This window comes from Neltuma alba, unplaced genomic scaffold (assembly GCF_004799145.2).
Source record: "Neltuma alba isolate B1F8T4 unplaced genomic scaffold, ASM479914v2 tig00011195_pilon, whole genome shotgun sequence".
NCBI lineage: Eukaryota > Viridiplantae > Streptophyta > Magnoliopsida > Fabales > Fabaceae > Neltuma > Neltuma alba.
In genome coordinates, this window is record NW_021635919.1 from 385,457 (window position 1) to 408,758 (window position 23,302).

The 23,302-nt window shown below is 32.4% G+C and overlaps 1 protein-coding gene and 1 long non-coding RNA gene across 2 annotated transcripts; one reads left to right on the plus strand and one right to left on the minus strand.

Annotated features, from left to right (window-relative positions):
- The first annotated feature begins 1,090 nt into the window (after positions 1-1,090).
- LOC114762129 (disease resistance protein RPP4-like) lies at positions 1,091-5,626 on the plus strand. The gene is made up of 5 exons (XM_028951586.1): positions 1,091-1,572; positions 2,210-3,263; positions 3,371-3,676; positions 3,783-5,538; positions 5,610-5,626. Exons 1-5 carry the CDS (start codon positions 1,094-1,096, stop codon positions 5,624-5,626), a joined length of 3,612 nt encoding a protein of 1,203 aa, XP_028807419.1. The 5' UTR covers positions 1,091-1,093.
- On the minus strand, positions 5,627-23,081 carry LOC114762103 (uncharacterized). The gene is made up of 3 exons (XR_003742223.1): positions 23,071-23,081; positions 17,621-17,622; positions 5,627-5,710 (listed from the first exon to the last, which is right to left on the minus strand). It is a non-coding gene; the product is annotated as an uncharacterized LOC114762103 (long non-coding RNA).
- Between the last annotated feature and the right edge of the window lie 221 nt (positions 23,082-23,302).

The window sequence follows — 23,302 nt, forward strand, 5'->3', positions numbered from 1 at the left end:
CCACAAAGGTTATGGTGATGGATGCACTTTAGATAAAAGTTTATGGATATTTTTACGCTTTCAACCTTCAAATTAATTATAGTAACTGTGGTAATTATTCTTGTAGATGATCAGTTGGTGTTGGTGGGGCTTTTCCATTATTGCTCTGTGCATTGGTTCCCAAATCTTGTGCATTTTAATTTGGCAACTGGGCCTCTTACATATTCCAATTTATTTTGTTACAGTACAAGCAGCATCGAAATGTACTAGCTAGAACCCACCATTTTAATTGACCCTATCATCACTAACAAGTATTAGAACCCATCATTTAACACAATTTCAAACAGAATTGACCCTATCATTACTAACAATTACTCTATTCAATTTTTGATATAAGAACTGGTTGGGAGTCAAATTTAATATTATATATAAGATCTTAATATGTTTATCATATTTATCATTTTTTTCAAACTAAATTATTTATATTATAAATTGATATATATAATCTAATACTCTATAAAATATATTATAATTAAATAATTTATTTATTTTTTAATATATTTAAATTAGTAAGTACTTTTTATATTGAAAAATAGAGGTCAGTAACAACAATGTCCCTAACACTAATATGTGAAAGTTGAGAGCAATTGAATTTTGATTGGAACGTTCCGCCTAGCTACGTTAAGTAGGGGGAAGCTGCCGAAAAGCAACAGAGCAATTGGCTTGAAGCACCAACATCATATTTTACGTACAAACCATTCACATGCGAAAAAGTTACACAACTTACAGTCATTCACATACAATGGACCCTACCATTGAGGGTACGACTTTTCCCTGTAATTCATCGTATGAGGGACGGACAATGTAATTCACACGCAATGGACCCTACTTTTTGTCGCCAAAAGAAAGGTGGTGGGGTTAGGATGGGAATGAAATTTGTTATTAGTTCCAATGTGAAAAGGGTAAAAGTATCAGTTGGCGTGTCTTTTGGCTCTGAAGACCTGAAAGAGTGAATAAAGTCTATCCGTTGCCATACATACTCCATCATCAGCTCACTTTTGCCATTTCTCAGCACAGAAGGCAGAGAGAGATCCGAGAGAGTAATCAGAATACCATGTTTGCCATAGCTTCCCCATCATCATCTTCTTCTTCCAAGAAATATGATGTGTTTCTGAGTTTCAGAGGAGAGGACACTCGCAGATCCTTCACCAGCCATCTCCATACTGCCTTGTGCCTCAGAGATATTGAGACATACATTGATTATAAGCTCCCAAAAGGCGATGACATCTCCCAGTCACTCATTGAAGCAATTCAGGATTCATCCATCTCTGTGGTGGTCTTCTCTCAAAAATATGCCACTTCAAAATGGTGTTTGAATGAGCTCCTTCATATCCTTTGCTGCAAACAACATCAGGCACAAATTGTTGTTCCTATCTTCTATGAAATCGACCCATCTCATGCACGCAATCAAAGGGGAGCTTATGAGAAAGCATTTGCAGAACATTTGGAGAAAAACCCAGAGAAGGTGAAAGAGTGGAGACAAGCACTTTTTGAGATTGCAAACCTAGCAGGATGGGACTCCCGCAACTATAGGTCACTCTTAATTCTCTAACTTCAAGTATCTAAATCAGGGTTTCATACTTTTACTCATTACTGTGATTGGTCTTCATATTCATATAAATTGCATTTTTCTTTCCATATTAGCTTATCCAACAACTAATTAACTAGCAGTGAATAATGATGTTGGATCATGTTCTGCAATACTCGTGTATACATGACTTATAAACTTAATTTCTTTTCATTGTTGGGTTTACATGAAAAAGACATCATTTAAATGGTGTCATCTCAAAATTGGATACTTTAGCTCTGAAAGTTGATTTTTTCCCTCTTTTTTCCCCTATCAGATGAAAGTTGATTTTTTAACTCTTCAACATGACCTTTCTTTGAATTAATTGTCACGACGAATAACGCATATAGTAGAGTAAATTATGTATACATTTCTTATGTTTGAATTAATCCTTCTTAATAATTTTGAAAATGGAGGAAAAATATCCACACAAATTTGATAAAACTATGAAGAAAATTGTCATTTTTTTAAAAAAATAATAATCTTGTGATGCAAAAAACAAACATCATCAATTAGTTGTCACTTTATTTAATATATTATTTCTTAATTAATTTTCACGTGACACATTAATATTTTCTTCTACAATTCTTTTTCTTATATCAGGGACGAAGCAGAACTCATTCAAAACATTGTCAATGACGTCATCAACAAACTGAACCATGGGTACTCAGGAAGTGTATTAGAAAATATCATTGGAATTGATGAGAATTTGGATCATATTGAGCAATTGCTCGAAGAATCCTCGACAATTGGGATTTGGGGGATGGGCGGGATAGGCAAGACAACAATGGCTCAGGTTGTGTTTGCCAAGCTCCGCTCTCAATTTGATAGTTGCTGCTTCTTGAAAAATTTTACAGAAAAGTACGAAAAGCATGGGTTAAAATATGTACGTGACGAACTTTTCCAAGAACTATCAAAGGATACATTTCTTGGGAGGCTCAATCGTAGAAAAGTTTTGATTGTACTTGATGATGTTAGCAAGACAAAGCAGTTAGACGAGTTGAAGAGTGAGTTGAAGAGTGAAGTTCCTCATTTGGGACCTGGTAGTAAAATCGTCATAACAAGTAGAGATAAGCATGTGCTTATTGTTGGAAGAGTTGATAAAATACATGAGGCCAAGGCATTGAGCGACAACAATTCACTTGAGCTTTTCAACCTCAAAGCCTTCCACAAAGATGGTTATGGAAGTGAATACGAACAACCAGTTAAAAGAGCACTTGCTTATGCCAAAGGCATCCCACTGGCCTTAACCGTTTTGGGTTCGTTTCTACATTCCAGACCTGCAGATCAATGGGAAGATGCTTTGAGTAAATTAGAAAGGATGGCCAATAAAGATATTCAAGATGTGTTAAAATTGAGCTATGATGGACTCGATGACGAAGTGAAGGAGATATTTTTAGACATTGCTTGTTTTTTTAAAGGTAGATCTAGACAATATGTGGAAGCAATGCTAGAGAGCTTTGGCTTTAACGCAAGAATTGGTTTGGGAATTCTTGTGGATAAGGCGTTGATAAGTCTTAGTGATGGTGTGATAAGGATGCATGATTTAATTCAATCAATGGCTTTTGAAATTGTTCGCAAAGAGTGTAAGAATCCTGGAGGACGTAGTCGACTATGGAATTCTGACGAGATCATCAACGTCCTAAAAAATGATCGAGTAAGAAAAATATTTACCTTTCTAATTAAACATTTGAAAACGAATGAAAAGAAATTGTTAATATAAAGCTATTTATTTATTTTCTTTTGGGCTTTTGTGTTGTTCAGGGAAGTGATGCAATTCAAGGCATAAGTTTAGATTTGTCTAAAATTGAAGAATTACAATTGACATTGAGAGCTGATTCCTTTGGAAAGATAACAAATTTAAGGCTTTTGAAACTCTATTCATCTGACCCTAGAAGATCGTGTGTTGTGAATCTTCCTTCAGGGCTTGAATCATTTCCCAATTTGTTACGGGCTCTTGAGTGGGGCAATTTTCCTTTAAAGTCTTTACCATTGTCATTCTGTGCTGAGAAGCTAGTTGAACTTCGCATGCCCCGTAGCCGCCTTCAAAAACTATGGGATGGCAAGCAGGTATAACATACAAATATGAGTCTTATAACTTTTCTCTTTTTTACAATTTGATTCAAATTTAAGACTCTTGTTTCCTATGTAATATTTCTCTTTTTAATTGTTGCAGGACTTGGTGAATTTAAGGGATATAGACCTTTGGGGATCCACAAAATTGATAGAGTTGCCGGATTTGTCAACCGCTGAAAGACTTAGACGGGTTAATCTTGGTGGTTGTGAAAGTTTATGCCGTCTTCATTCGTCCATTTTATCTCTTCCGAGATTGTGGTCAATATGTCTTAGGTATTGTAAAAACCTAGAGAGTTTGGAAGCAGGGAGCCAATCAAAATCGATCTCAGAACTAGATGTTGAAGGTTGCTGTAGTCTCAAGGAATTTTTATTCTCTTCAGACAAACTAACTTTTTTGAATTTATCCCACTCAAGAGTCGAGAACTTAGACTTTTCACTTGGGCCTATGGAGAAACTTCAAAGGCTCTTGCTTAAGGGTTTCAAACTAGAGAATCTTCCAATTAATGACATTTGTTGCATGAGATCTCTTGAGGAGCTTCATATTTGGGGTTTTGAGGGAATGATAGACAAATCAAAGCTCCATAGCTTATTTGATGCTTTGCGATCTCTGAAATCACTTTCTTTGACAGGGTCATGCACATTAACTGAACTTCCAGACAATATCAAGCATCTCTCGAGGCTGAAATGTCTTGATGTAAACGGTTGCAGATACCTTCAATCTTTACCGGAGCTTCCTCCATCCATTGAAGAATTACGTGCCTACGGCTGCACATCATTAAAGACGCTACAATTCACTTCTCATATTGAATCTCCATCGTTGGCAGATGAAATAATGGTGGGTTCAACGCTCTGTTCCTCAGTTAGTTATCTCCAAAATCTTCGAAAGCTTATTCTTGGTGGTTGTCAAAAGTTGTATGAACTCCCTGAAAGCATCGGGTCCTTATCTTCATTGTCTACACTGCTTTTGACTGGAACTAATGTAGTGAGCTTGCCTGCTAGTATCGAGTATCTCTCAAATCTAGAAGCAATATACTTGGCCAATTGTACAAAACTTCGTTCTTTGCCAGAACTGCCGCCATCCATCAAAAACGTTGAAGCCGGTGGTTGCATATCATTGGAGACTGTACCCATTTCAATACCTTTTGCACCACAATTGGAGACCCTATGTCTGGTAGATTGCTTGAAATTGGAGAACCGCTTTTTATCTCATGTTAAGGAAAGTGTTTATTTCTCATTGAAGCGATTAGTGTACAGTCAACGACAAGGTGGTGTCTGTTACCCTGGAAGAAAAGTTCCAGAGTGGTTTGGATCTTATCAGAGAACAGAGGCTCCCAACTATATAACTATTGAGTCTCCTTTAACCACAAACAACCTAATCGGCTTCGTTTTTTGCTGTATTCTTTCTGAGCATCCCCCCAAGCCTTACATGAAATGCCAAGTTTATTATGATGGTAAGCGGTGCTATGGCTCAGAGTTTATATTTTGGACAGATGAAAATGCGGGATCACATCATGTTTTCCTGTGGTGTGAACCTCACTCATTCCTAAAATTTCATAAAGCAATGGACAACCAGAATGCTAATTACAAGCCAAAGGCATCATTTGAATTCTCTGTTGCCAGATTTGAGCGGGAGCCCGTTGATTGTGTGATTGAAGCATGTGGAGTGATTGAAGCATGTGGAGTCTGCCCAATATATGCCTCGGAATATCGCGACTTCATTCAACAAATGGGACGGGAGCCAAACTTGGGGACCCAAAGAGAGTCCTGTCATTATGCTGATGAGAATTCATTTCATGAAATGCTCGAATATGTTAGATTCTCATTGAAGCAAGGAAAATGTGGCAATTTTGAAGGAAGTACTATTCCAGAGTGGTTTACTTACCAAAGTTCAATGATAGAGTTTGTAGATTTCCTAGTGGGTGTTCAGCTTGCTCCAGATTTTGAAAACTTAATAGGTTTCATTTTCTGCTTTGTCATACCTGACTTCTCCTCAAAAGAAAGAGATCAATGTCACTCATCATGTGCATGCTGTCTGGTTGATGACCAGGGAAATTATGACTCCGATTTGCAAGGTCCAAACGGATGGCATTATTCAATGGAAAAATTGAATTCATATGATAATGTGTTTCTATGGTATGATCCCCTTTATTGTGAAAGCATACTACACAAATACCGAAGAGAGGGAACAGGTTATAATGAGGAGCTTGAATTTCAATTTCAGTTTGGTGATGTTGAGATCGGTGAACGTGGGTATTATATTTGTGATTGCTTGATCGAAGAATGTGGAGTTCGGCCAATATATGTCTTAGAGTACACAAACTTCCTCCAACAAAAGAAAGTGGAGGTAAGGATGCCAAAAAAGAGGCATCGGGATATTGATGATGAGCAACATCAACTCCCTTCAACAAAGAAATTGAAGGAATCTTACAAAGATATCATTCAATCTATTCCCCTGAATTCTGAGTCCGAGACATCTCATTATGCTGATGAGTTGCTACTTATGCTGTCCCAATTGAATTTGGAATCTACAGAGCAACGCATTACTTGATCGGTGTGTATGTCCCTTTTACAGTTCATCAATTAAGTTTGACATTGTCATACCATAGCTGTCCTAGACAAATATAGATGATGCTTTTAAATAAAAATGTGTTACTTTGCAATATATTTAATTCTATTGATGTGTTTATATCCAATTGTTTCCAAAAGTAGGATTTTACTTTCTTGGCTTCTTAGAATGAGTATGTATCATCTCAAACAAATACGCTGATATTTTTCTTGATGCAGAATTCCAGTAAAGCGTAACATAATAGGAAACTGGGTATGTATAGATTAGTTTCATTAGATACCGTGATTTAAAAAAAATGTTGGTGAAGTGAAATAACCAACCAAATCTTAAGATGATTATATTTAGGATGAAAAATGATTTATCTTCATGTAACTTTGTTCTATTAAAAGACGAAACTATTTTTCACAAGTCCTTCTATTTTGCTAGATTTCTGTCTATTTACAGGAGAGTTCAACTTCTGCAACAGTCAGCAGAGGCTAAGGAAAGAGTCTTCATGATTTAGCCACCTGTATTTGTAGGTGTAAATGGTGGTGAAGCGGTAAAGCTTTTATCTCCTCTGGATTTCATAACCAAGTACTGATCAATGGGCAATGTGCTGATTGCAGCAAGCCGAGATTTGAAGGTAACCAAGAAAATTAAATTCTTGAATTGATTTTTAGTTACATATCTTTCTTTCTGATGTAAACCCTATATTCAATCATTGATATCTATTAACTAATATTATACCCAAAAATATTCTATTAACTAATATTATTATGTGCTCCCGTCTTTGCAGTTTGACATAACATATGTATTTAATCATCATTCTCGGCCAAGAAAAGGTGACAGTAAAAACCGCGGATGCTGCTGCTTAATAGGAAAATGTGTTCATACTGTTCTTGGAGATAAAAGAAAATTGATGTTTGACATTAAGACGGTTTAGTCTCGTGAGTTGGATATTCTTCTGTTTACTTTCAAATTAATTTCTTTCTTCACTTTGTTATGCTTGCTTTCATTTTCTCTCTGCATTTAGAAAGTTTTGCACTGAAACAAGAATGTGTGCGCTTGACTTTGTAATTTGCAAATGATTTTCAATTTGTTATTACGTTAAATTGCAGATCTTGATATAACAGACACTGATTGTGATGTCCAATTATTAAGGGTGTGTTTGGTATGAGGGATTTGGGTGGGAGGGGAGGGAAGGGGAGGGATTTTAATCATTTCTTCTTGTTTGGCAACACACAAATTTTAGGAGGGGGGAAAATTTTTTAAAATTTTCCCTCCCCTCCCCTCCTCAACCTCCCCTCCAAAATTGGGAGGATTTGGAGGGAAAGGGTTATATTTTGTCATGTTGTGACTATTATGCCCATATTTTGTCATGTTGTGGCTATTATGTCTATATTTTGTCATGTTGTGACCATTATGCCCATATCTTAAATAAAATAAGAGCAAAATTGTCCATATTAAAATATTTTCCCCTGCCCTCCTCTCTTTTTTTATAAATCCAAACAAAATAATATTAAAATTCTTCCACTCTCCTCCCTTCCCCTTCCCTCCATTAAAATCCCTTCCCTCCCCTTCCTCTCATTGAGCCAAACATACCCTAAGGCAATACGGAAAATAGGAAGAGACCAGAAGTAACTAATTAGTGTGACTTACATTTCGTTAAAAGTCGGTCATATTTATTAAATGGTCAATAACACACTAGAGAATGTAGCCTGACTTGAGATATTCTATGCAGAGGTATTTTATGACATGCACGTGGCACGTGCGATTGTCGTAAATTTTAAATTTCTGATTACAAGTTATACTATTTTGTTATTTGTGGGAAAGTAATTAATTAATATGACTAGTACTCCCTCAGGTCTTAATTTTTGAATCGGTTTGATAAGATCCAGCTTGGGTTGTATGAATATTAAAATGTTTTTTTTTAACAAACTTTACTCCTAATTAATTCTATTATCTGTTGTTATCTTTTCCCCCCATAAATTCTCTTTTCTTTTCACTATTTCTCTCTCTCTCACTTGCCCCTCTGCAGATAAGGACATATCTAAAAAAAAATGTTTATTTTTTACGTATTTATCATTTTTACCTAATTTTAACAGATTTCTTAAACTAATTTTAAATGTTGGAGTGAGTCTTATACAATATTGATCAAATATTAAATTATGACTTGATCATTGACAACACTATTCACGCTAAATAATTTATAGAAAATACTGGCCAAAGCCACACCCAAAAGAAAAGATTCTTCAATCTTACCTTTCCAGCCTTAGGACGATTCTTAATGGATTTTGATTTACTAAACTTGGACAAGAGTCAGCTCTTGACACCGTCTGCAAAGCAGTTTTATAAACTACTAACCAAAATAATACTACATCCACTTCTTAATATGAGAACTAATTAACTAATTTGAATAGATTAAAAAAATTAATTAAGTTGGTTATTTGTAATAAATACTACATCCGGTCTTTGATATAAGAGCTAGTTGACTAATTTGAATAGATTAAGAAAACTAGTTATGTTAGTTATTTGTAATAAATATATATTGTCTTTCTTAAAATATCTTTGTTAATCAAATGTATTAGCTAGAATTATTATTATTACAAGGAATATCTTGGAAAAAAAAATAGATAAACATGAGAAACAAGATGGATTTGGTTTTTATAATCAAGATCAAAATAAAAGTCAAATGAATTCTTATATTAAGGACCGGAGATAGTATGTATTATTTTTCCTAAAATACTCTTACTAATCAAACATCATTTCATGAAGCATTCCACACGTGCAACTACTATAAGAACTATCTTGAGAAAAATGAATAAATATGAGAGACAAAATTAATTAAAGTCTATATTTAGAATGAAAATAAATATCAAACTAAATATTAATCAAAGGTAGTGACAGTAAGTGCATGGAACCTAAACACCGCATATTTCAGTTGAGTCTCCAATAAGTTTACATTTTGTATTTGGGACGTCGCGGCTAAGTGGATGAATGATTCTTGATATTTTTTATCCAAGGCCAATCATTATTCCTTCATGTTAGTGGCAAAAATATCCTAACTATTATCCATCGTTAAATTTGACTGTTAAATTATGCAGTTGCCTAGTATTTTTAACGGTCAAACTTAATTGTGTATGATGACTCATGACAGGAATACTACATAAGATGGGCAATTTGCTGATTGCTATCACAGCAAATACTGATTGCAACAAACTGAGATTTGAGGGTAACCAAGAAAAGTAAATTCCTGAATGGATTAGTTACAGATCTGGCACCTCATTGTCGTTGAAAGGCTCAGATTCAGTTGCATTATTAGTCTGTGTATCGGTTCTCCAACCTTATGCATTTTAGTTTGCCAGAAAGGTCTCTTATATGTTCCGATCTGTTACAATACATGTGGCATCGAAATATATTTCAAGATAAAAATGGAGTTTGCAGATATGCAATACCAAGCATTTATGTGAATTAAGAGTTGTTTGTTTAAACTGTCTTGTTTTCAGTATTGCCGGTAATTAAAAGCACACTTTAATTTTTTGTAAATTTTCTGTTTAAGCTAAACCCGAAATGGTTCTAAGGAGTTTACAACTTCCCACAAGTTTGTATATCATTGTATAGTGTATATTATTAGCTAGCCCAATTACTTGGTCTAACAGTTCATGACGGGTCATTTATTCTTCCCTATTCACAACTTTGCCAATTAGGATATGCTCCACTTTAATATGGAAGCCAACCATGCAAATTTAATTCTCCCAATGACTTGACTTCATAGTTACTGTGCCCCAAAAAAATAACATACACTCCCTCCAATTTTAACTATAGCAGTTATGTAACTAATTTGTGGAGTTAAGTTTATTACTTAAAAAAATATGTGTTTGCTTTACCTAAATACTCGTTTGATAATTGTATTGAAAACTACCACATTAATAGAAATCCCCTTCAAAGTGTACTATAATAGTGATAGTATAAAAAGAAAATTATAAATTTGAAAGATAAAATAGATTGAATTCTTACATTTAGAATTAAAATTCTCTTTCAATTCAAATTAGATCTGGGGACGTCTAATAAATCATGAGTTCTTGCTATTTATCAATCCGTTTAGCACCCAAACCAGCCAAATCCATTTCAGGTTAAATTGAACATAAGTAATGGCCAAAAACAAACAAATAAATTACACAGTAGGTCATTCTATATAAAATCCGAAATAAGATCGAAAAAGGCCAAAAAAAAAAACGGTTTGATTGAGAAATTCACGGAAGTTTTCCTGGCTGTTTTACTTTTATATTTATCGTTTTAATGCATGGATTTTCCCCCCCGCTAATAATAGACATGAATTATTAAACTGGACATCATCATCGATTCGATTTTACAGAGAGGTTCCTTTGCCAATAAAACTGCATTTTTCACATCTTCAACATTATTTTTATCGATTATGAGCTTCAAGTTCAAGGTACTCTCTCTAATCCAATCATTTTTGTAAGATAAGAAGTTCTGTTTTTTTTTTTTTTTCATATGAGGCACAAGGCAACTTGTCATATTATAGTAATTGTGGTAGTTATTCTTCTCGATAATCGGTTGGTGTTGGTGTGGCTTTTGCATTATTGTTTTGTGTATTGGTTCTCAAACCTCGTACAGTTTAATCTGGCAATAGGGTCTCTTGCATATTCTAATTTGTTTTGTTACTGTACAAGTAGCATCGAAATATATTTCAAGGCAAAAAATGAGTTTGCAAATTAAACTTGCTATACATAGCATTTATGTAAATTTAAGAGTTTAAAAAAAAATCTGTCTTATTTTCAGGATTGCTGATAATTAGAAGAACACTTTAATTTTTTCTACTTACAGTAAACCCAAAATGGTTCCAAGGAGTTTACAACTTCCTACAACTTCATATGTCATTGTATGGTGTATGCTATCTGGTCTAATATAACACAGGTTTGGTTTGGATGGAGGAAAAAATGGTTAAAATAAAATAAGGGGAGAAAATACTATGAAAAAGAACTTCTAAAAATAATTAGAAAATTGGTTTCTTTTTGTTTGGAATTCCCTTCCTAATATTCTTTTCTTCTTATTTTCCTTCACACGTCCAAACTAAGCTAAAGTTTTAAGGGTCATTTATTCTTCCTTCTCTGCACAACTTTTCTGGTGAGGATATGGATCAATTTAATATGAAGGCCAATGCATGTAATTCTGCCAAAGACTTGAGTTCTAAATAATATATTTTAATTTGGTCCAAAAAATAACACGTATTAGAACCCACCAATTAACTTACTTTCAAATAAAATTGAGCCTATTATCACTACCAATTACTTTGTTCAATTCTTGATATAAAAACTAGTTGAGGATTAGATTTAGTTTTAAATATAAGATCTTAATTTGTTTATCATATTTATCATTTTTCTCAAATTAATTTATTTATACTATAAATTAATATATAATCTAATACCCTATAAAAATATTTTAGAGGGATTATGCCATATTTATTGTAATTGAGTGATTTATTTGATTTTTTAAATATGTTCAAATTAGTTAAATGGTTCTTATATTATATGATTATATATTAAAAATATATGTTACTAAAAACAATGACTCTACCATCCACGGGTGGAATTTGAGAGCAATTGAATTTTGATGAAACACCCCGCTTAGCTCCGTTAACTAGCATCAACATCACCTCTTGGGTACAAACCATTCACAAGCAAAAAAGCAACACGCATTTAGACACAAGGGACCCTGCAATTGAAGGAATTGGATCGTCGGTACTCTCCACAGCGTTTCCCATCATTTTTTTCTTCCACTGCCCTTCTTTTCTCTTTATAATTATTGGATCAAAATTTTAATAGTTCAGATTTAACATCTTATAAAAATAAAATTATTAAAAAATAAATAAATAAATTTAAAATATTAAAATATGATCTGAACAATTTATAACTGTAATAAAAAAATTTTAAAAATTGCTTTATTGTAACAGTCTATAGCTATATATGAACTGTTCACAACATCAGATTTTAACACTTTAAATTTATTTATCTACTTTTATAATAATATTTATTTTTATAAAATATTAAGTTAGACCAATTAGAGTTTTAGTTCAATAGTTGTTAAAGAAAAAGGAGAGCAGTGGAGGGGAAGATGATTGAAAGGGTAATAGAAAGAATCCAATGATTGAAGATACAACCTTTGGCTTTTTGACTGATATCCTATGTATGCCCTATAAAATAGGGAAATTTTTAGAAAAGAACCTGAAGTTAGTTTTTTTTTTTTTTAATTTGAGGCACATAACACTTCAAAAGAAACAAAGAATGAAGTAAATCCAAATTAGAATTTTAAAATTTAAGAGAAATAACAAAAATACCACTTTGTTAATTCCATTGAAAAAATGTGATGTCAGTCTCAAATCAAGACTTGTAATTTCATAATCAGGACTTGTTATTTCCAGATAAATTATTGTTATTATTAATTGATTCACATGTTATGTACTAAAAAAAAGTGTTGTTAATTTTATATTGAGACTTGTAATTTCACAATCAGGACTTATTATTCTTAAATAAATTGTTGTCATTTTTAATTGATTCACATGTTATTTCACTTGTTGTTTATCAGGAACAAACATGTTAATACCAAATCAACACTTGTTATTTTGCAATGAAGACTTGTTATTCCAGGATTAATTGTTATTTACAAAAGGCCATTTTTATCATTTTCTTTAATTTCAAAATTTCAATTTGGGTTTACTTTCATTTTAAGTGTTAGTTGTATAAATTGAAAAATACTAATTACAGGGTTCTTTTGCTGAAATTTTTTTCTATAAAATATTACTGAAAATAATAAATGAATTATTATATCCACTTTGTTTGATGTTAAATATAAAATATTAATTTATTTATTTTTTAAATTTATAGTTTTTCTCTAAAATATTCCTATTGATGGTAAAAAAATTTCATTGAGGTTAGTTCTAATATATGATTAAATAGGATAATTTACGAAAATCAACACAAACTTAACTAATTTTCTCATTATCTTTAAATTAATTATTTAGTTTTTATATTTAAAACAAGAGATACTGGGCCTATTTGGATTTGTTTTTTGTTTTTTGTTTTTTTGTTTTCAAAACAATTTTTAAAAACTGTTTTTGAAAACAAATTTTAAGAACAAAAAACAAAAAGACATGTTTGGTTGATTGTTTTTAAAAATAATTTTTTAAAAACAATAAAATATAAAAACTTGTTTGGATGATTAATTTTAAAAATTATTTTTAAAATCAACTTAAAGGTGTAAAATTAACCACTTAATAACTTATTATAATATAAACTAATTTAATAAAACTAGTAAAAAGACTAATTTAATAAAAATCAAATAGAATGACAAATAAATAACACAAAATTTTCTATTAACTAAAAAAACATCTATTATGATTAAGAAAAAGCATATACATTCACTGTACATAAAATTAATCTATAATTATTGTGCATATAAAATCAATCAATTGTAAAATACAAAAACTGAATCAAGCATATGATTGAAAATTAATGTGAAATTGTCAAATACAGATAGTTCATATAAACTAACAATAAAACTATACCTAAAATAGTTCACGTTAATGTAAAATTTTCACTAAACATAGCTCATCACTAAATATAAAACTACAAGTAGTATATCTTTATAAGCTTTCCAACCATGCCTTCTTTCTCTCCATAGGCACAGCCATAAACAACTCCCTATTCACGGAGAGGGTAAATTGTTTCATTGCCTTGACATAAATGTCATTAAGGAGGTCCATCTCATTAAGCACGACAACACAATCAGTAATAGAACAACTAATAGATGATGGGGTTCCAACACTAGCTTTACTCCTCGACCTCCACCTCTCAACCTTAGCAAGTTGAGCTTCAGCTCTAGCTTTAGATGCCTCAGCCCATGCTTAAATTGCCTCTCCCATTCGCATAGACTTAGGTTCTTTCTTTTTCTTTCTATCAGAGAATTCAATACTTCGTTTTCCACTATGCGTAACGTGCTCAATTACGTCTAGGGCAACGTCATCTTCATCCTTATCAAGGTTTACATGGACTCTAGAGTGAAGATACTCATTCTCAAGTTGAACCTCATCATCGGAATTTGGTGGATCTTGTGTAGATGCATAATGAAATACACCTGTTGCAGTGCTTTTGTTAAAAAGTATGCCTAACAATTTATAATACTCTAGGCCATGCTTCTTGAATTGTGCAGCCTCAGGATGTACCTACAAAATAGACATTGTGCAGCCTCATGCAAACATACTTATAGGCTTATAAGCTGGTTAAAGTTGTTTCAACTGTGGATCCAAACAAAGCCTGAGTAGCTTGGCTCAAAACCGAATCAAGTGGACCAAGAACCCCAAACCCTTCAATTGAATTTAGTGCAGAAATTCTGAGCCTAATGAGATGAAACTCAAACTTATCATAGAAATGTAGAATCAAATGCTACTATATAGAGTACTTATCTTTAATAAGTTCACATGTTAATTGAAAAAAAACCATAAAGAAGGGTAAAGAAACTGAAACCAACGTTATTATTGTTAAAATTTATCTGCTTCCAATTTGAATAGCCTGTAACTTATTAGAAATCCTAATAGTTCAATGGGCTTTATTAAAAACAACAATACAAAAGTCTAAATACTGAATCAACTCCATGTTCTTGTAATTATGTAGCCCCATTAATGAAATCACACACATTTCAATAGCATACTGCATAATATTTATATACATAATTCGCTGAACAGTAAAATAATTAAAAATTACTAAACTTGGGCTTAAACTCTGCCTTAAATCTTCACACTTTATTAGCGAATCGATTGGCTTCACGCGTCAGTTGCCAGCATAGTGTGGGAAGAGCTAAATGCAGAAGATTAACAAAATCACTTTTCTAAGTATAACAGATGTGGTATTAATCATCATTGACTCTAGCTGGTAATAAATATATAGAAGAGGAACTAAAACTTCACTATCTCCAAACCCATGATACACTTTAACTTGCAGGAGTTATTAATAGAGCTCTTCATCCTCACTAGCTTTTCCCAGACATGATTATTCATTAATTACTAACTCATCCTCTATTTCCACTATTTCCTCCTCGCTAATCTCGGCCCCCTGTGAAAATATCTGCCTGCTAAGCAGTAAAAATAAGAATATTTGAGAACCCTTTCTGTACTTTTTTCACAGCTAAATGCTCATCATAAGCTTCACTTAGTCTTACTTGTACAAAAAGGCCTTGGTGAGATAACTTGGAAATATGCTCTAAAGAAAGAGCAATAGGTATGAAACAATGGTTTAAAAGAAGGAAAGAAGTTAGGTCAAAATGTCATTGTCTCGTGATGATCGAACTATTGGATTGTCCGCATTACCCATTTTTGCTCTATTCGGAGTACTCAGCATTAGAGTGGCATGAAACAATGAGGGTTACAGCAAGCAACCAAAACAAATCCTATACACAAAAATCCATTAAATGATACACATAAAGTTTTAGAACTAAAACCCATTAAATTAATCAGATAGAGAGAGAGAGAGAGAGAGAGAGAGTAGAGGCTGAGGACTCACCGATTGAGGACCGAGCAGAGAGGAAGGGGAGACTGGAGACGACAAGCACCAAGCGGAGAAGACAGCGAGCACCGAGTGGAGAAGACAGCGAGCACCGAGGAATGAAACCAGAGGATGAGGAGACAGCGAGCACAAGGCTGAAGCATCGGTTGGCACTCCAACCCTCTCTAAGGGAGCCGTCGAGCGAGCAGAGAAGTCAGGGAAAAGTTTCCCAGGTTTTTCAAAATGGAAAACAAAATCAGAAAACATCTTAAAATTGTTTTGTGTTTTTAGTTTTTAAAAACAAATAATTGGTTTTTTGATTTTAAAAACACTTCTTTAAAAACAAGTTCCCAAACATGTTTTTTTATTTTTTTTGTTTTTAAAAACAAAAAATTGTTTTCAGAATAGGTAAAAAAACAGGCCCATTGTTTTTTTTTAAAACTCCAAGCGGATGTTGTAATTATTCTTGTAGAGGATCATTTGGTGTCTCTATTTGTTAGAAGGAAGTGAACTTTGAGTTTTTTCCATCAGTTGAGTAATTTTATTACAGGGGAAATGATGATTTTACAAACTTCATATCGATGAAAATTTTGGCAGGTGAACAAGATAAGTTGCTTTTAACGGGTGAGAATGTTGGTGTCTGCAGATAAAAGCAGAGTAAAGAAAACAGAGCGTGAGCTCTTACTCCTTCGAAGTGAGTTTTAGATTAAAGTTTTGAATATAATTAAATTGATTTTGACTGGTATATTGATGTTTATAGATGAAAACTAAATGAAGACTTGAAAACAGAGCATGATCGAAATGTGCCATTACTTGCCCAACCCAACTTTGCAGATTATCCATCGGTGTTGGTGGGAATTTTGCATTATTATTCTGTGTATTTGTTCTTAAACCTTATGCATTTTAATTTGGCATCAAAGTCTCTTACATATTCCAATTTGTTAATGTACATGTAGCATCAAATATACTTTGAGGGAAAAAAATTGAGTTTGCAAACCTGCAATACATAGCATTTATGTATATTTAATATATGCGAATTAAGATTTTTTCCCCCCTTAAAAAACTGTCTTGTTTTCATTATTACTGATAATTAGAAAAACGCTTTAAATTTTTTATTTAGTGTAAACTCAAAATGGTTTGAAGGTGTTTCCAACTTCTTACAAGTTCCTATATCCTTGTGTAGTGTGTGTCTCTGCCATATAATAATGAAGCCTTAGTTTAGATGGAGTTAAAAGTGAGAGGAAGACAGGGGAGAGAATACTATGAATAAAATAAAAACATTTACTATTTTTTAAAGTCTTTTCTTTTAGTATTATTTTTTCCCTCCATGCACAACTTTTCGAGTGAGAATATGGACCAGTTTCACATGGAAGCCAATGCATGCAATTCTATCAAAGACTGGACTTCTAAATAATAGATATTAATTTGGTACAAAAAATAACAAATATTAGAACCTATTAATTATTGCTGACAATTACTCCCCCATTCTTGATACAAGAACTAGTTAGGAGTTAGATTTGATTTTAAATGTCAAATTTTAAATTTGATCCTAAATATAAAATCTTAATCCACTTTGTCTACCATATTTATTATTTTTTTGAACTAATTTATATAACTTATAAACTGATATATAATCTAATATTATATAAAGATATTTTAGGAAGACTATATCATATTTGTCATAATCAACTAATTTATTTGCTTTTTTTTTCCTCTACTTAAATTAATAAAATAACTCTTACATAAAGTACAGGAGGAACTTACAATTATGACCCTACCGTTAGTTGATGAGAGTTGCATGGAAAGCTCAGCAATTGAACTTTGATTCAAAGTTACCACTAGATTGATTGTGCCAGGGAATATCCCATATCCTGACTCTGTTTTTTTTTTTTTTTTGGGATCTAAATGAAAACGTGAATAAGGTCAAGGTACTGCCTCTGATCCTTTTTAAAAAAAATAAGAATTTGCTGTCTTTTCTCTATATTATATTTATTTAATGTTAATTCATTTTTCTAAAGGTTACATCAAATGACTTTAAATAATGATAAAATTGGACACTTCTTTAATTTTTGAAATAGAATTATGAATCAGAATGAAAGGACTAATTATTATTCCACCCGGCCATGTAAACAAGACAGGAAGTTGCAGAGAAGCAACAGAGCAATTGGCATGAAGCATCAGTATCAACTTTTACAGGGAGGCCACACATTTTGTTGGACCTTAATTACGTACAACCTTTTGCAATTTCCCCAAAGACTTAGACTTCATAAGCATTACTATTGGTAAGTCATAAATAATACTAATCAAAGTATGTTAAAATAGTGATGTTTTCATCTAAAATCTCTCGAAGAAATTAATATAACTAGCTGGGTGCTATCGTCCTAAGGAGTTCTCGGTGTCAACAGAAGAACTAATGTCTTTAGATTTAGAAGGAAATGAGATAGAAGAATTGAGTCCATCAATTGGGCGTTGTTCAAAGCTTAGAAGACTCAACCTCTGTGATACAAAATTGAAGAATCTAAAGGTATTAACTGAACTCCCAGATAATATCAGGCAACTCTCGGGTCTGGAAGAGCTTTATTTGGGAGGTTGCAGGAATCTTCAATATTTACCAGAGCTTCCCCCCTCCCTTAAATTATTAGATGCCACTGATTGCGCAGCACTCTCGTTCAACCTCTCCTTCGTTCATCACCTTAGAAATCTCAATCGTCTCCTGCTCGATACTTCAAGTCCTTGGTATCCTCCACAGACCATGCTCTGTCATTTTAAACTCATGTGCCTTGGTATTCAAAAGATGGCAGTTCTATTTGATGCATTGCCATCTTTAGAAGTGTTGTCTTTGAAGGAGTGGCCCGACCTAACTGAACTCCCCCACAATATCACACATCTTTCTGAGCTACGCTATCTACCTGTAGAAGGTTGCACCATGCTTCGGAGTCTACCGGAACTTCCTCCATCCCTTAAAAATTTGATTGCCACAGACTGCACATCACCGAAGACGGTGTCTGCTTCAACAATTTCAAGCACATCTGAGAATTATGGTGAAAAAATCTTTTCATTCATCAACTGTGTGAACTTAGATCTGGGCGCCATTGAAGAACAAGTCAAGTTGTTGTTAGAGAAAGCAGTTCATGAGAAGAATGATGATACAGTTTGTTACCCAGGGAAGAAGGTTCCGTAGTGGTTTGGGAATAATAGGTCCCAAAATGATTCGAGCATCGTCGAACTACCTCCAGCTTCTTACAATTTAGCGGGTTTTTGCGCCGTCGTTCCTGACTCATTCCCATGGGAAGAGCATATGGCCCCTGAAATTTCCTTCGTCTTTAAATTGGACGAAATGACTCGCGAAATTGCATTTTCGTCACTCATAAAATTCAGTCCTGGAAATGTTCTCCTACGTTCTAATCCAAAACTATCTGAATTGATGCTCAACAAGATTGAAGGGAACAAAAGAAACCATGAAACCACCTCTTACGACCAAAATCTTTTGTTCAAATTCGATTTTGGAATCGGCAATGACATTCTCATCAAAGAGTGTGGAGTCTACCCCATATATGCCTCAGAATATTACAATGTTGATCCACAAGGGAAATCGGCGGAGTTCAATCTTGAATTCCCCAAAACGCAAGGCCATAATGATTGAATAGGTATTATCTCTATCTTAAATTAGCAAATTAAGACCATGTATTCATACTCGACGATGATGCCCTTTTTTTTTGTAATAATTATTGCACTCATGATTGAATTTTGTGATACTGACTTTTTTTTCCCCCCTCCAATCAGTTCAGTAATTCCATTCCAGGGAAATGACAATCTTATAAACAACATATCAATGAAAAATTTCGCAAACAAATAAAATACTCCTCCGGTCCTTAATATAGGACCTAATTCTTCAGTTGGTTTTAGTCCTAAATATAAGACATATATTTTATATTTATCATTTTTCTCTAAATTACCCCTATGGATACTTCCTCAACAATAATCAAATAGAAGAAGGAAAGAAAGTATTAAAAAAGATAATTATGGTGTTTTAGGAAAAATGTGTCACTTTTCTTATAATTAACTAATTTATCTATCTTCCTTAATCTAATCAAATTAGTTAAATGGATCTTATATTAAGGATCAGAGGAGTAAGTTGCTTTTAACAAATGGGCATGTAGGTGTTTGTAGATAAAAATAAAGTAAAGAAAAACAGAGCATGAGCTATTGCTCCTTCAAATTGAGTTTTAGATTATAAGTTGTTGAGTATCATTGAACTGATTTTGATCGGCATATTGATGTTTGGGAATGAGAACACAGTAAAGACTTGAAAACAGAGTATGAACCTAACGTGTCATAACTTGCACTAGCCAACTTGCCATAGTATGGTAATTGTGGTAATCATATTCTCGTAGATGATCGATTTATGTTGGTGTGGCTATTGCATTATTAGTTTGTGTATCGGTTCTCAAACCTTACGCATTTCAGTTTGGCAAAATAGTCTCTTACATATTCCAATTTGTTACAGTACATGTAGCATCGAAATACACTTCAAGAACAAAAAATGGAGTTTTCAAACATGCAATACATAGCATTTATGTATATTTAAGATATGTAAATTAAGAGCTGTTTTCTTCAACAAAACTGTGTCTTGTTATCAGGATTGCTGATAATTAAAAGAACACTTTAATTTTCTATTCAGAGTAAACCCAAAATGGTTCCAAGGTGTTTCCAACTTCCTACAAGTTCTTATATCCTTATATAGTGGCTGTATCACTTGATCTGATACAACATGAAGGCTAAGTTTGGATGGAGGAAAAAATATTATGAAGGAAAATTTTTTGCAATACCAAAAAGATTTATTATTTTTAATAACAACAATTCTATTTAGATATATTTTGAATCCAAATAATTAAAATTAAATTCATCGACTTTCCTAATTTACCATATTCAATAAAGAAATTTTTTAAAATTCACATAAAGTCACTAAATACACCTAAATCCAAAAATTTAGCACGAGCTGATATGATTTTATAAGATAAAAATATAAAAATGATAAATTTGATGAGTGTACTCGTAAGTTTGATTGAGTTTATAACTAACACAAATTTAATAGTGATTCAACATGATTGTATAAACTAAAAACATAAAAATGTTAAACTCAAAAAGTCAACTCAAAAGTTTAACAATAATTTACCTTTATATTAAGGATCGGATATAGTAATATTTTCACTAAAAGTTTTCTAACACTCTCTCTGATTTTTAATATAAAAGTTATTTTATAGTATAATTTATATTATAAATTACATCTCATATTAGTAACAGGAGGAGGAATATTTTTTTCTTCTTATTTTTCTCCCTATTTTCTCCATCCAACACCGACTAGCCATCGACAAGATTAAATTACCATGGTAACCGGACAACCGAAACAGCCAACTGTACTACTTTACGTGGCAGACCAAGGGTGTCTGTCTCTCTGCGGTCGTGTCCCACGAAAGTAGTGTAATATGGTGAATATTTAAAAAGTTAATTAAATTATTTATTCACGCAAGTAGCTCACATACTTAACTTTTATTTTGTAAATTAAGATTAAAAAACTGTTTTTAGAGCATCCCATCCCATTCCAAAATCCAAACAAGGCCTGACCTGATTGTATGGGGTAACGGGACGAATATTTTAGGTCGTGATTTTTTGTCTAAATTAAAGCATTAATAAGTTCAAGGTATTTATAATATTATTCTCCTATTATCTTTAATTTAAAATTAGTTATTTTTACGAAGTTACGCCAGATGAGTGATAATGATAAAATTGGATGCTTCTTCGATTTTTTTCCCAAAAAAAAATAATAATGAATTTTAACCTTTTCCTTAATTTCAATGTTAATGATGAAAATGACTCTAAAAAATAGAAAGAGTAATTATTGGGAAGAATCTTATGAAAGAATATTAAAATTACTAAATCTCAAATCAGATTTGGTTCCTACACTTTAATTTTCTATTTAGAGTAAACTCAAAATTGTTCTAATGCTTCCAACTTCCTCCAACTTCCTATATATCCTTATATAGTGGATGTATCGCGTGATCTAATATAACATAAAGGCCAGGTTTGGATGGAAGAAAAAATAAGAGAAAAATAATGACAGAAAAGGAAAAAATGAGAGAAAAATAACGGGAGAAAATATTATGAAGGAAAAATCTTTGCAATACTAAAAAGATTTATTTATTTTTTTTAAGTTTTCTCTTTGAGTATTCTTTTCTCTCTATATTTTTCACATCCAAACAAAGAGGGGAATTTGCAATCCTTCTATGCACAACTTTTCGGTTATGGACGAGTTCAATATACAGGCCAATGCATGCAATTCCACCATAAGACTTGAGTTCTATATAATGCTGCTTCCAACTCTTAATATAAGATATATATTTATACTCTTTCTGGTCCTAAATATAAGATCTATTTTGTATTATAATTTACACTGTAAAATAGATCTTATATTTAGAACCGGAGAAGTATATATATATATAACTAATTTGTGAAACTACGAAATCTCTTAATATATGTGAACAATAAAAATAATTTGGGCAAAAAATTATAAATTTGCACGCAAGTAACAGGGTAGTTATTATTCCTCCAAGCCCCATTAAGTAGCAAAGCAATTGGTATATGAAAGCATTAATATCATCTTTTCAGTGTAGGCCACACATTTTGTTGGACATTAGTTAAGCAAAAGCTTTCACATACAAATGTAATTCTCCCGATGACTTGACTTCATAATTACTGTGCCCCCAAAAAAAAAACACATACTCTTTCCAATTTTAAATATGGGAGTTACGTAACTAATTTATGGAGTTAAGTTTATTATTTAAAAAAATAGGTGTTTGATTTACCTAAATACTCCTTTAATAATTGTATTGAAAACTACTACATTAATAGAAACTCCCATCGATGTGTAGTATAACAGTAATAGTGTAAAACGAAAATTATAAATTTGAAAAATAAAATAGATTGAATTCATATATTTAGAATTAAAATACTCCTTCAATTCAAATTAGATCTAGAGGATGTCTAATAAATCATGAGTTCTTAATATTTATCAATCACCCATTTCAGGTTAAATTGAACATAAGTAATTGGCAGGAAAAAAAAGGTTTTTTTTCCATGAGAAATTATTTTAGGAAAGTGGTTGGGTGGGATTTGTTTCCACCATCCCATGATTATTTGAACCAACCCAAAAAAAAATGTGACTACTGGGCCACAAATGATTTCTTAACATTATAATGTAAAAAAATAATATACGTTGACTCTTTTACTTTGGCTTGACAACAATTTATTACAAGTCTTGATTAAGAAATGACAAGTTTAAACCTGAGATTAACAAGAAGTTTTTTGACAAAAACTAGCATATATATATTTTTATAAATAACTAACTTAATTAATTTTTTAATATTTACAAATTAGCAGATAAAACTTGTAATGAGAGGAAAAATATTCTATTGTATTGATTGCACACTGTACAAGGCAGTTACTGTACATTATATAGAC

Bases quoted from the DNA above. Each gene is read 5' to 3' on its own strand.
- LOC114762129 (XM_028951586.1), top strand. From the start codon at position 1,094: ATGTTTGCCATAGCTTCCCCATCATCATCTTCTTCTTCCAAGAAATAT. The intron at 3,264-3,370 runs GTAAGAAAAATA...TGTGTTGTTCAG, and splicing joins ACGTCCTAAAAAATGATCGA to GGAAGTGATGCAATTCAAGG. The intron at 3,677-3,782 runs GTATAACATACA...TAATTGTTGCAG, and splicing joins AACTATGGGATGGCAAGCAG to GACTTGGTGAATTTAAGGGA.